The 14,757-nt window shown below is 42.2% G+C and overlaps 1 protein-coding gene across 7 annotated transcripts in view; it reads right to left on the bottom strand.

Moving 5' to 3' along the window:
* Positions 1-3,559: 3,559 nt before the first annotated feature.
* Positions 3,560-14,757, bottom strand: part of LOC137072626 (NACHT, LRR and PYD domains-containing protein 1 homolog) — a 30,725-nt gene continuing 19,527 nt past the window's right edge. For 4 of the 7 annotated variants that reach the window (XM_067440499.1, XM_067440498.1, XM_067440505.1 and 1 more), the window contains exons 3-7: positions 13,756-13,837; positions 11,227-12,140; positions 8,326-8,601; positions 8,095-8,147; positions 3,560-3,595 (exon numbers count right to left, since the gene is read on the bottom strand). In XM_067440499.1, coding sequence (XP_067296600.1) covers positions 8,128-8,147; positions 8,326-8,601; positions 11,227-12,140; positions 13,756-13,837 — 1,292 coding nt within the window. In that variant the 3' untranslated portion in view covers positions 3,560-3,595; positions 8,095-8,127. The remainder of the gene's footprint in view (positions 3,596-8,094; positions 8,148-8,325; positions 8,602-11,226; positions 12,141-13,755; positions 13,838-14,757) is intronic. The other 3 variants (XM_067440501.1, XM_067440504.1, XM_067440502.1) reach the window with 2 other exon arrangements.

The raw sequence follows: 14,757 nt of genomic DNA, 5'->3' as shown, positions 1-14,757 counted from the left end.
TTAGCCAATCAGCAGTAAGGGGCGTGTCTACTAATGATGGTGAGAAGAGAGTGTTAGCCAATCAGAAGGTAAGGGGCGTGTCTACTAATGATGGTGAGAAGAGAGAGTTAGCCAATCAGCAGTAAGGGGCGTGTCTACTAATGATGGTGAGAAGAGAGAGTTAGCCAATCAGCAGTAAGGGGCGTGTCTACTAATGATGGTGAGAAGAGTGTTAGCCAATCAGCAGTAAGGGGCGTGTCTACTAATGATGGTGAGAAGAGTGTTAGCCAATCAGCAGTAAGGGGCGTGTCTACTAATGATGGTGAGAAGAAGGCTCAGAGCACATCCTTATTCACAACACACGACACACATTAGCTGAGAACTAATATATGCTGCTTTTGCTTGAATATGCTCGTGTGTCATGTTCGCTTGTTTGTCCATTTGCGATCGTATTGTGTCTCACCTCAGCGATGATAAAGACCCGTTCATTTCCACACCGTATGAGCATCTAAATCTCCTCACTGTCTGTTTCAAGATCAGCTCACTAAATGTGTCTGACAGGTAAGATACTATACTCCTAATGTATGTTTGCTTCCACTTTCATGATCTATATAACCCTAATCCAGTTATAATTGTAATAAGTCGTTAGCTGGACTGTCGGCTCGTGTACTATCCACAGGGGCGTAGCTAGCAGTTTTGGGCCCTATGAAAGAATATCATACCAAACATACAGGCCAACCGATATCAATCCAAAATCGTTGTCAGACATTTAATTATATTTACACTACTCAAACTAAAGTTTGAGAATTGTTTGATTTTTAAAAATGTTTTTAAAGAAGTCTCTTCTGCTCACCAATGCTGCATTTATGTTATTAAAATACAAAAAAGCTGTAATATTGTGCATTATTCTTCAAATGTAAAATAACTTCTCTATGTGGGTCTATAGTAAAGTGTAATTTATTCCTGTGATCAATGAGACATCAGTGGGTTCATTAGAATCTCTTGAAGCATCTAAAATACATTTGGGTCCAAAAATAACAAAAACTACGACTTTATTCAGCATTGGCTTCTCTTCCAGCAGTTTGACACACGATCCGAATCATGAATCAATACGCTGATTCATAACCGTTTGAATCTTTATTTAAGGACTGAAAACAAACCCATAGACACTTGAGGCAAGGATTCAGTTCCAGACTTGAATTAGTGATTAGGCATTGATAGTAATTGACAGCACAGTCAGACCACAGGGCATCGTTTATTCTTAGATAGTGGACATAGTATAGATGTGCTCTGAAATCAACAAAGATAACAATCAATAGACAGCAATAACAATAAATTGTCATAATAGTCAAGAAACAGTCATATATAGGCCTAATTATAGTCAAATACAAGTATTCAAATACAAAAAAGGAACTATATGTAAGAAATGTATTTCAATTGATCATAAAATGGCCCTGATATGTCTCTAGACATTGAGAAATCATGTTCATTTCAAACACTTCTATCACTGCCAGCAGTAGTCCGGCAGGATATTGTCATTATAAAGTTGTTGTTGCAGCCCTCAACTGATGTTGATGATGTCATGTTAATGGTTTGGCCTGAAGCTCCGCCCTCAACCTATCCACCAATCATGAGTCAGTAGTGTTTGGGGTTGCCAGATCTGCTCTAGTTCCCACAGCTGCAGATCTACAAACGTTCGGCTGATCCTGCAGCCAATCTGGCAACCTCGAGTCAGGGGGAGGGGGAGACACCGCTCTAGTCATTGGAAAGGGATCGCAGTACCAGTTTTCCGCTGTGGAGGTACTGATACGCCTCAGTACTTTTGTAACTGCGCATTGTAGACCCATCCGCACCAAGCGACAACACAAAATAATTAAATATGTCCTCGTGCGTTATATGAGGCCACTTCTTCATGTCATCCTCCCACTCGTGAAGAGTTTGAGCGTGTGGCACTGACCTGCCATTTAGATTATGCAGCGATTTTTGGAAATGTTCCCACGACATAGTTCCCTAATTTAGTTCAGATAACCTTCGTTAGCCCAGGGAAGCGAGGGAACGGAAGTGCCGCACAAAAACCGGAATTGGACCCTACTTCCGCGTTCGAAAATAAGAGGAATGTTAGAAAATGTTAGAAAAAAAAAGAAAAAAAATGTGCAGCAGGCGTGACGCCTCTGTTGTGAGTGCGACACACACTGTTTTCTATAGTTTGCTCTGTAAATTAAATTGAGAGTATAACTAATGCATATATGCTGTTTTAAATACTGTGTATTCCAGATATAGCCTACATTTTAAAATAATAAACGCTAAAATATCTCATAAGCACCGTGTTTATTTTCTGTCAGTGAAATAACAAAGCCTGCAAAACAGTTAAATGATTATAAGTAAATAATGGTAATCTTAAGAATATAAGAAAATTAAATATTTGTTTTATGGCCTCTTGCCCCGCAGAGATGCGTCGTGCCGGTCTGCGCGAGCTGGATTATAGACACTGTCTCGAATATCTTCGTCTTCATGTTTTGTCCGGATGTTGTTAAAGGGCTAAAGAGCGAATTTGATTCAGGGTCAAGACATTTAAGGTTTGATGTAGGTGTCTGATTATTCCCTGCTAGAGAAAACGAAAGTAAAACCGCTGCGTGGGAACGGCGCTTTTCAAATCCACTTGACGCGCCTCTAATAACAAGTCTAATAACAAGCACAAATGTGTTCAATAATATTTCGTCCTTCAGTGTTTTTCTACTTTACCACAGTAAAGATGTGAATGGGTGTAATAGACTTAAGCAGACGAAAGGAAGTAACGTTTATAATTCCCTGTGAAAATGAGTGCGACGCGAGTGAAGATTTGGGAAAGAAACGAGATGTCCCGTGGGATGAAATGGACTAACGTCAGGCCTATTGTTAAAATTCACGGAAATCGGAATATCGGATGACCAGATCGCAAAACAGAAATAAAAAGCTGGCGAATCTTAAATTGGGCTCAGCTCCCTCTCTCATTGGGCAGAGCCGGTGTTCATGGCGAATATATTTCCCTTGTAAAAGCTGTGCTTCACCCCTGTGGTAAAAATCACGTAAAACATGCGTTCACATACAAAACACTGGGTCAATATTATAGTTCAAAATTATAGTTAAGTAATAGTATGAAAGGAGATATTAAAATAAAAAGTGCACAACTCCTCCTAAGTGGAAGCAAGCACACCCCCCCCCTTCCCTCACGTGCAAACTAGCGCAGATGCGTCCTTATTTTGGTTATAATACAGTTTATAACAAAATATAGTTTTTAAGTACAAAATAGTATTTATATAAAGAGATAAAATACAGAGTAGCCTATAGTAATTTTTTTTATACAAATAAAAAAATTCAGAATAAAGACCTGAAATATTTCAGTTGGTGTGCAATGAATCTGAAATATATGAAAGTTTAATTTTTATCATTACATTATGGAAAATAATGAACTTTATCACAATATTCTCCTTTTTTGAGAAGGACCTGTATATATAAGCAAAATTAAACATATGAGTGTGTCGAGGTGGTCCTGGATTTCCTCATGTGATGATGATGATGATGATGATGATGATGATGATGATGATGGGGTTCAGTTTCATGTCCTCTGGAGTTGAGCCTTTGAGAAAGAGGAAGAGCGATAACATGTCAAAGAGGACGAGATCTCACCATACTGGTTTTAAAACCATCAGCTGTGTTTGGACTGAAATGCTGCTACACCTCAGGTGTGCCTCATTATTTTCTTATTATTCAATGAACCGGAGTCCATTATTCCACTCATATTACAGTTCCCACGCCAAGAACAGTGCTCTTATTCTCACTAGTGAGAAATGTCATGTAGCTTTCAAGAGTTTAAACTATTTTACTGATTAAATGATCAGAGCAGTGCTGACAACATGATTCTGTGTGAGTGTGTGTCCGTACTGTGTGTGTGTGTGTGTGTGTGTGTGTGTGTGTGTGTGTGTGTGTGTGTGAGCGGGAGAAAGAGAGAATGAAGCTAAAAGTATGTAAATAACGTGTGGTTTTTCTCCTATTATTTACTATATTTATTTGCTTGGTCAGTGTCATTTAGGGTTTCGGCTCTTTTGGCTAGATTATTGTAATGCTCTACTGTGTGGTTTCTCTGCACGCTTAACCCCTAAAGGTCGATGATCGCGCGGCGCGACCGCCTCTATTTTTCTTATCAGTGCCGAAGAGAAGCGGTGAGGAATAATCCTGGAATAATTTACCTCAGAAGAAAAGCTGTTTATTTCTAAGAGCAACAAATTCAGCCAATTTCGCTGGGTTTTGATGGGCGTGTCACTGGAGACTTGGAAGTAAACGCCCACAACTGGGATTGGATAAGATTTGCATATTTAATGAGCTTCAGCTCTGTCAGTTCTCATGAGGGATTGATTTGAAAGCGGCACCAGAATGATTCTCTCGACCACAGGGCTCGTAAACGTCTTTATCAAACAAACACAATGATTTATTTCTCATCCACCTGCGATTGATTAGACTATTATTTTTGTATTACATGGCCCGCCCGATCGGTCGATACAAGCGCGAACCGCGCACACACGTTCAATGTCAAGTCAAGAGAGAGTGAACAGCGCAGATCAAGAAAGGAATATTATGAGATTCACCGCCTGCCGAAGGGCTTACGTTTCGGTAGCTCGTCTGTAAAACACACAGCCCCGGGACGTTGGGCTTTGGGAGCCCTGGCCCATACATGTCTGAGTCCAGCGTGCTAAAGGTATGCTCTGTTAGACACGTACACATAAGCAGAACGATCTATAACAATGCAAAACTATTACATATAAAAACACGTTTTACTCACGTGTTGCATTCCTGTCTGATCCAATATAGAAGGCAGAACATTGTGTTTTAATCTCAAATGTCTGCAAATCCAGCATCGACCGGAGATTAGTTTATAAACGATCCCGCAGTGAACTGAAGTGAACATGTCTTCCCCACGTGAGCTGGAACTTCATTAAAAATAAAGTTCAACCACTCATTCCTAATATTAGGATCCGAAGGAGGCTTATGCAGCGACTGTGTTCTTCCACAACCAGGAACAGCGCAATATCTTGCTATCTTCTTCTGCAGGTTTATTACTGCTGGCTAGCGTGATCCGAACGGCTCCATGCGTCGGTGGGCGGGGCTACTGAATTAGATGAGTCAGTGGGCGGGGCTACGGAATTAGACGAGTCAGTGGGCGGGGCTACTGAATTAGATGAGTCAGTGGGCGGGGCTACGGAATTAGATGAGTCAGTGGGCGGGGCTACAGAATTAGACGAGTCAGTGGGCGGGGCTACTGAATTAGATGAGTCAGTGGGCGGGGCTACTGAACTACACGTGCTTATTACTCTGTAGAGGCGGCGTTTCGTCAGTCGATAACGTCAGGATGAAGCACACGGTCGTTTTCTGGGCCTGGTGTCTATAAAAGCTTTTCTTTGACTAACAAGGAAGTTTTCAGCTCTGAAACTTACAGGATATATTCTTATATTACCATGACCTTTAATATATCAATGTCTCAAGGGAAAGGTGATTTCTCAATCCATCAGCCCTTTTTAAACGCATTTTGTTTCATATTGATGTTCAAATATTATAGCCTAATGTTATTTTTTATTTCATCTATTGATTATGAAAAGTGAACAGCACGAGTAAGAAAGGACACTGATCATAAGATGTGCAATATGTCAGAAGAGCGGGTCAGACATGACTTTGAACACTTCATTAAGTTTTGTTTTGTAGAAAGCCTTTCTTTAAAGTGAATTTCGTTTTGTATAAATTGTATCTTAATTTTAATCAATGTTTCATCAGCCAATTGTTTGTATTTAATGAATGAGAAGCAAATATAGCAGACAATAGCCTATAATAGGCTCATGTATTGCAAGGCGGGTCTTATAAATGAACTGAAACTTGAAATGATATTTGAGTATTGTACGTCTCAAAAGTGAATGGTTGGGGAGGCAATAACTGTGTCTGTAGATCATCAACGTCATTTTCAGTCAAAACACATCTGGTCATTACTTGTAAGACATTGGAAATGCAATCGCAAACAGACTTTGCTTTTCCATTTGAAAAGCATCTGAAATGTTTCGTGCAAGACGCTCAATTCGTGCCATTTGAACTGGACGCGCGAATGAGGCGGAATCGCGTCCATCAGGACCTCCAGGCGCGCGTCTTTGACTTAACATGGAAATCATTCGCTCCAGACGCTCTATTTGCGCTCGGTGTGAACGTTCCTTTAGACAGGTTCAGATATTTATCCTGCTAAATACAGGGAGTGCAGAATTATTAGGCAAGTTGTATTTTTGAGGATTAATTTTATTATTGAACAACAACCATGTTCTCAATGAACACAAAAAACTCATTAATATCAAAGCTGAATATTTTTGGAAGTTTTAGTTTTAGCTATTTTAGGGGGATATCTGTGTGTGCAGGTGACTATTACTTTGCATAATTATTAGGCAACTTAACAAAAAACAAATTTATACCCATTTCAATTATTTATTTTTACCAGTGAAACCAATATAACACCTCAACATCCACAAATATACATTTCTGACATTCAAAAACCAAACAAAAACAAATCAGTGACCAATATAGCCACCTTTCTTTGCAAGGACACTCAAAAGCCGGCCATCCATGGATTCTGTCAGTGTTTTGATCTGTTCACCATCAACATTGCGTGCAGCAGCAACCACAGCCTCCCAGACACTGTTCAGAGAGGTGGACTGTTTTCCCTCCTTGTAAATCGCACATCTGATGATGGACCACAGGTTCTCAATGGGGTTCAGATCAGGTGAACAAGGAGGCCATATCATTAGATTTTCTTCCTGTACCACTGCTTGAAGAAGGTGTCTTCCAGAAACTGGCAGTAGGACTGGGAGTTGAGCTTGACTCCATCCTCAACCCGAAAAGGCCCCACAAGCTCATCTTTGATGATACCAGCCCAAACCAGTACTCCACCTCCACCTTGCTGGCGTCTGAGTCGGACTGGAGCTCTCTGCCCTTTACCAATCCAGCCACGGGCCCATCCATCTGGCCCATCAAGACTCACTCTCATTTCATCAGTCCATAAAACCTTAGAAAAATCAGTCTTGAGATATTTCTTGGCCCAGTCTTGACGTTTCAGCTTGTGTGTCTTGTTCAGTGGTGGTCGACTTTCTGCCTTTCTTACCTTGGCCATGTCTCTGAGTATTGCACACCTTGTGCTTTTGGGCACTCCAGTGATGTTGCAGCTCTGAAATATGGCCAAACTGGTGGCAAGTGGCATCTTGGCAGCTGCACGCTTGACTTTTCTCAGTTCACGGGCAGTTATTTTGCGCCTTGGTTTTTCCACACGCTTCTTGCGACCCTGTTGACTATTTTGAATGAAACGCTTGATTGTTCGATGATCACGCTTCAGAAGCTTGGCTATTTTAAGACTGCTGCCTCCCTCTGCAATATATCTCACTATTTTTGACTTTTCTGAGCCTGTCAAGTCCTTCTTTTGACCCATTTTGCCAAAGGAAAGGAAGTTGCCTAATAATTATGCACACCTGATATAGGGTGATGATGTCATTAGACCACACCCCTTCTCATTACAGAGATGCACATTACCTAATATGCTTAATTGGTAGTAGGCTTTCCAGCCTATACAGCTTGGAGTAAGACAACATGCATAACGAGGATGATGTGGTCAAAATACTCATTGCCTAATAATTCTGCACTCCCTGTATTTCATGGGTATCTGCGATGCGTCAGGATTTCTCTCAGATCTTGTCGTCGATATTCACATTATGCACGAACAAGCACAGATTAGCCTCAGATTTCAGGCTTTTGTTGGCGATCTCCAGAAAACTGCCACTGAGTGAAAATTGGGCTTAAAGGGATAGTTCACCCAAAAATGAGACTTCTGTCATTATTTCCTCACTCTCATGTCGTCCCAAACCCGTAAGACTTTCATTCATCTTCAGAACACAAATCCTTTTGATCCCCATTGACAGCCACTCAACTAACACTTAAAAAAAGTCACTTAATACATTGATATTTGCACTTATTTTCTTTTGTAACTACATGAGATTAAGTCTTAAATATGATAATGGGGTAAATATGTATTATCCTGAGCAGACAGTGATCATTACTTACCCTCGATCTGTTTTAAATCAGTGGAAGAAGCCTTCATACTGCCTCAGTCTGAGCTTTGAGAGAAAGATGAAACTGAATGAAAGTGACATCAGATCACACACACACACACACATCAGCTGAGGAAAGAGGAACGTTTGAGTCTAACAATTACTCCATTCTTCACATTGAATCTACCACAGGACTAAACAGTCACTCCTAACTAAACATTTCAACTTCATTTCTAAACATTACCTTCCCTGTGTTTGTTCTCTAACTCTTCAGCCAGATTATTCTGGTTCATCTTCCTCAGCATGTCCACCGTGATCTTCACAGCTTCTTCTGGTCCAAAACGTGCCACCATCTTGTCCACTGTTTGTAAGACATCTGTGTTCTCCATTTCAGAAGCTGGAATGTGTTCATTATTCTTCAAGTGCCACTGAAACTCCTTCAGATCAGCTGTTGTTAGATGCTTCAGTGACTTCACGAGCAGTTCTTTAACAGACGCCATATTCCTTCGCTGAATCACTTCTGCAGGACAGAGAGAAAAAGACCTTCAGTATTTCACTCTAGACACATGGATCTGAGCACTCAAATGTTATTTAAAAGATGAAGCTGCGATCAGATCAGATCAGGTCTCGTCTCTCAGAGGCTTCTCATCCAAACTCTGTCAGTGATTTCTCAGAAACTCACACAAGAGTCACACACAAAGCACGACACAAAACTAGAATAATAAGTGTAAAAAACGAGTAGTCAAGTGCAAAATCAGACTAACATTATATGTTTCCATGGAAGGACTCAATAATGAACACATCTACATTATCTTAATGAATTATATGAGCTAAATAATGTTGTAAAATGACCATTACTTCTAGTACGAAGCCCAGATTTGAGCTTTAATGAATAATTTACGTGTCCACAAGAAACAGTGTTGTGAAAATTAACTCAACAGCAATAATGTGTGCATAATTCATGGGTTTATAAAAAAAAAAAAATGGTGGTGTTCAGGCTCAACACCGGTTTCATCGCTTGGCCACCACGGCACCGCTCCACCGTTGTAGGTCTGTCTGCGACTAAGGATTTACACATCTGAATCCGAATTGTCGAATCTTTCTATGGTTGACTGATAGTTGAATCATCTATGTGTGTGTGTGTGTTGGGAGGGGCACGACACTAGTCAGCAGGATGGTAAAACCATTTTTATTTTCCTTTACACACTGCACACAGCAACAAATTTAATAAAGCGACCAAAACTGCCTGCCAACTGACAGACGAACTGACAACGGCTTTATTCTTATTTAGGTTTAAATAAAAGCTAATGTGGTGGATAAACATTCGTAAAACGTTTTCTCATAACATTTTAAAGCCGCGACCGTATTACAGAACATCACACAAATATATAAAATAACATTTTGATAAATAAACCTAAAGAAAATAACTACCTAGAGAGGAAAATAAGACTTTGAGTGCGTTTACATATTCTTAAGCCGACTGTGCCTAAAGGCGTTCGCACTCCGGATGCGAAGCTCAGCGCAGCGTCTTTAAAATATTGAGCACCCCCATATTGCCAAAATGGTATGATCCTCGTTTCCGCCTCCGCATATCGATGCATCGAATCCGAATCCGCCTCCGCATATCGATGCATCGAATCCGAATCCGGCTCCGCATATCGATACATCAAATCCGAATCCGCCTCCGCATATCGATGCATCGAATCCGAATCCGGCTCCGCATATCGATGCCTCTAATCCGAATCCGCCTCCGCATATCGATGCATCGAATCCGAATCCGCCTCCGCATATCGATACATCAAATCCGAATCCGCCTCCGCATATCGATGCATCGAATCCGAATCCGCCTCCGCATATCGATACATCGAATCCGAATCCGCCTCCGCATATCGATGCCTCTAATCCGAATCCGCCTCCGCATATCGATGCATCGAATCCGAATCCACCTCCGCATATCGAATCCGAATCCGGCTCCGCATATCGATACATCGAATCCGAATCCGCCTCAGCATATCGATACATCGAATCCGAATCCGCCTCCGCATATCGATGCATCGAATCCGAATCCACCTCCGCATATCGAATCCGAATCCGGCTCCGCATATCGATACATCGAATCCGAATCCGCCTCCGCATATCGATACATCGAATCTGAATCCGAATCCGCCTCCGCATATCGATGCATCGAATCCGAATCCGCCTCCGCATATCGATGCATAGAATCCGAATCCGCCTCCACATATCGATACATCGAATCCGAATCCGCCTCCGCATATCGATGCATCGAATCCGAATCCGCCTCCGCATATCGATGCATCGAATCCGAATCCGCCTCCGCATATCGATGCATCGAATCCGAATCCGCCTCCACATATCGATACATCGAATCCGAATCCGCCTCCGCATATCGATACATCGAATCCGAATCCGCCTCCGCATATCGATGAATCGAATCCGAATCCGCCTCCGCATATCGATGAATCGAATCCGAATCCGCCTCTGCATATCGATGAATCGAATCCGAATCCGCCTCCGCATATCGATGCATCGAATCCGAATCCGCCTCCGCATATCGATACATTGAATCCGAATCCGCCTCCGCATATCGATACATCGAATCCGAATTCGCCTCCGCATATCGATGAATCGAATCCGAATCCGCCTCCGCATATCGATAAATCGAATCCGAATCCGCCTCCGCATATCGATGCCTCTAATCCGAATCCGCCTCTGCATATCGATACATCGAATCTTTGACTATTCGGAGTCAATTTTTATAGTAATATAATCATTTCAGAACAGACCACAATTAAAAACTGAACATGTCTGCTTAAAGGGGGCTCACTATTGGCTGGCTCCTGCATCAGCATCACATGCATGCATCATGGTGCTCACATGAACAGCACCGGCCAATGGTAAACCGGCGTTCTGACTCATTTATCTTTCACAGCATCTCTGTGTTTGCGTCTAATGTCACAGATCTTCCTCATGCTCTCCTGACTGGTTAAACTCTGTGTGATTTCTGAATATTGTTCCTCATGAAATAGTTCCTGCTGACACAGTTTATCTGCAATTATCTGGACATTTCTAACCCCCTGAATAAGTTATCAAATAAGCCAATGGTTATCAAAAAACTGTGCTTTACCTGCTTCACAATTCAGAAGTGTCTCGTTTCTCTTAGCATGAATCCGATCAAGATCATCCTTCAATATTTTTGCAGTCCAGACCTCCTTCTTATCCTCTCCTCTAGTAAGAATCATCTGAATAGCATTCTCCAGAAGTGTGTTGACCTTGAAGAAGTTTGGGGGAGTTTCTCTTCTGAATGTGATCCCGTCTTCGGGTTGAATGGTGGCACCAGGAACATCTCGGATGGCAAGAATGTGTGGCTTTTTCATCCTAAATGGCCGGTCAGGTTTGGGATGATTGATTTGTTGACTTGATATTTCCTCCATCTTAATTTTTTTTTCTTCACTTTCATCAAATGGAAAAATGTAGACATGTAGACAAGTTTTATAAGGCATGTAGATAAGAAGATCACAGTGTTCATACCATCGCATTATCCGACTTATAATCAATGTTTTCAGAGAGAACGATGGTTGGACAATCTTAGCATGGAATCGGGTCAACTGCACAGGTTCTGTGGTTATTCCCTCTTCTTGTACGGTCAGGAGTTTCACAGCATCTTTGAGAGAGGGGTCAGACTCTCCTAAACAGGCGTAATGGGGCAGATGAACTTCCTCCAGTTTCCCTGAGATCACCGTCACGTCCATCACTGGAGCGATCCGGTGGCTCTGCAGCCTCTCCAGCTCTGTGTTGAGGAAGTGTCCGTCTACGGTACGGTACTGAAGGGTGACATTACAGTCACAGACCCATCGTATTCTGGTCCTGACACACTCGTAACGGCCTGGGTCAGTGCTGACGCTGAACTTTGACCCTCCTTCATCTGTACAGGCCGACGGCTCAATCTGAACCCACTGATCAGAATCAGCGATATGGACACAAGACTGACAGTTCAGCAGCGGGGGAATATTGAGCCCAGAAGGTTTGGACTCAGAGAACCTGTGGAGAACCAGAAGAAGACAGAATGAACAAGTGAGATGGTTATAAATAAAGAGAGTACCAAATTAAATAAATGATAAACTAAAAAATAAAACTCTCACCAGCTGCCCAACAACTTTAACAACATAAGTTAACATCGACTAACAATGATAAATACTTATAAAGAGTTTATTAAATCTCAGTTCACGTTCATTATAACATTGATTAACGCTTCATTAAAATCAAATGTATGATTATTGTAAAACAATAGTCTTTGTTTCCTTTCAGTCGGGTCACGTTTGACGTTTCAGGGAATGAGGGTTACATACATAACATAGACGTTTTATTTATAACTTTGAAAAAACTTTCAACACACACAGGCAGATTGTCAACAAACAGGTTCCACTCCAAGGCATAAGCTTGTCTCATAGATGGTGCTATCACAAACACCAACACTAACAGTTGGTGGCATCCAACAGTCTTCCAGGAACGAACAAGGCAGAACTCACATTGCATCCCAAAGGCATTATTTGAAGTATAACTGATGATCCATATGTCCACAATGCAAAAGAGGGGCACCAGCCCTCCTGAAAGGGGCTTTCTCAAGGAAACGACACAGGCTTCTGTTTAGGAGCTGCCATGGAAAAATGTATGGGATCCCCCCTCAGGGTAACTGATACATACTCAGCCTAACACTGGTACTCAAGGACTCAGTGGGAATAGGCCTGATGCCAGATGCTCCGCCACGTCAAGCATCGAGGGTGATGGAGGACTCGATAGTTCAGGACGCAGCAAGCCGACAAGCTTCTACCTATTTGAGGAGGCTATAGAATCTAGTGAATGTGTTGGGTGTTGCCCAGCTTGCAGCTCTCATTATGGGGCGGCCTGCTTGTGCCCGGCTCCCTGACGCCATTTGGATTTCTTAATTACTACACATGTGGCGAGGTAGTCGAGCGAGAGACATGGAAGGAGCGAGCGAGACCAGGGGGGTGATTGAGAATGAGCATCACCTGCGAGGCACACCGGTCTCGAGTCCTCTCATGAGGGAGCTCGGAGGCATATAAGGACGAGCGACACCAGTGAAGGACGAGAGAGGACCAGGCCTGGACTTTATGTTGTGTTTTGTTTACGTTTTATTATGTGTGTGCGGCAGTCGTCCGTGAGGGGCTGCCCGCATGTACTGTACTTTCGTTTTGTTTATTTTATTTGATTAAAGTTGTTGAACGTTCGCCAGTTCCCGCCTCCTTCTTCCCACACGAACATGCTACATTACAGTATGTTTTAGGCAGAAAGTATTAACGGTATAAAAAAAAGGTCCTTGAGAGTGCCCATTAAGGCTACCACCCCAGTGACGGCCACTTGTACCTTAAAAGGTAAAATTTTGTACTCTTATATTTGAGAGTGCAGCAAAAGTCTTTGTGGAAAGTGATGTTTCGTCACTAAACAAACCTGAGGTTTTAAAAGAATCGGTTCAGTAATTCAGGGACCCAGTTACTTCCATTGTTCCAGAACAAATCAGCAGAATGTATGCTTCTATGACTCGTTCATTACAACAGAGGCCGATGTAAACTCCACTTGTTTTTTTTTTTTTGGCACTCTGACTGGACTTTCTTGGTTTGTGTGCACTGAGACTTACTCGTGACTTGAACATGTGTCACTTGTTCCCATCTCTGCTGTGTAATCATGAAGATCAGCCTTGCTGTCCACTAGAGTTGAGCCTTTGATAAAGAGGAAAAGACAGCAAAGAGTAAGCAAACTACATGTTATTACATGTTTATTTTGTAATAAACATGGTCTATGATTTCCTTCACTAGCAATTACTGATTTTTAAACTGTTGTACATGATAGTGATGGGAAGATTAGATCATTTTATCAACTCTTTTGCTCAATCATATTCAGTCTTTTTCACTTTGTGAATTTGTGCAGTGTTAATCAGCACTGGGTAACTTTTGCTCTTGGGGTCCCCCTACAGTTGGGAAAAAATAATGTCCTCAACTACTGTCGTAAACTCTGTCGTCCTACATCAGGGGATGCCATCGCGCGTGCATTTGTTGACATGACAATCCTGATAGCCCTGAACTAGTGATGCGTGGGTCGTCTCATAACCCGCGGACCCCGTATGTCTATTTAATGGTCGCGGGTGCGGGCGGGTTGTAAAAATATATACAGTGGTGCGGTGCGGGCCAAATAACTTCATAAAAGCGTCCCGCGGGTCGGTGCAGCGCTAACAGTTCCCCTGAACACTGCAGGAGGAGTTCACATGCAGGTGTTCTTCTGGCGGCACGTGGGAAATGTCTTCATCCCAGGTGCAGTCAGTGGCATATGCTTCAGCATGTCATATGAATATCATTTCATGGGTTTTATTTTTTTCAAACGCCAAATAATCACAATGCTCACGTTTACAAGCCAGCGTCATTATAGTAGTCTATTGGTTAGCGTTTTACAAAATCTATATGATACTTCAGTTCAATGTTTGAGTGGTCGGTAATCACCGTAACAAGCAGGACAGCATCGGTCGGGCACGCCTCCTTCACCTCACGCCGACGAGCAAACGCTGGTCACATGCTGATCCTCGTCCTGCCTTTAATCCCATCACTCTCTCGTTTCCTCTTATTGCTTTCCTCCAACAAAACCTTTT

Source organism: Pseudorasbora parva, chromosome 4, assembly GCF_024679245.1.
Source record: "Pseudorasbora parva isolate DD20220531a chromosome 4, ASM2467924v1, whole genome shotgun sequence".
In the NCBI taxonomy this organism is placed as follows: domain Eukaryota; kingdom Metazoa; phylum Chordata; class Actinopteri; order Cypriniformes; family Gobionidae; genus Pseudorasbora; species Pseudorasbora parva.
The sequence above is the reverse complement of the archived record's forward strand: the minus strand, read 5'-3'. Positions and strand labels throughout refer to the sequence as shown.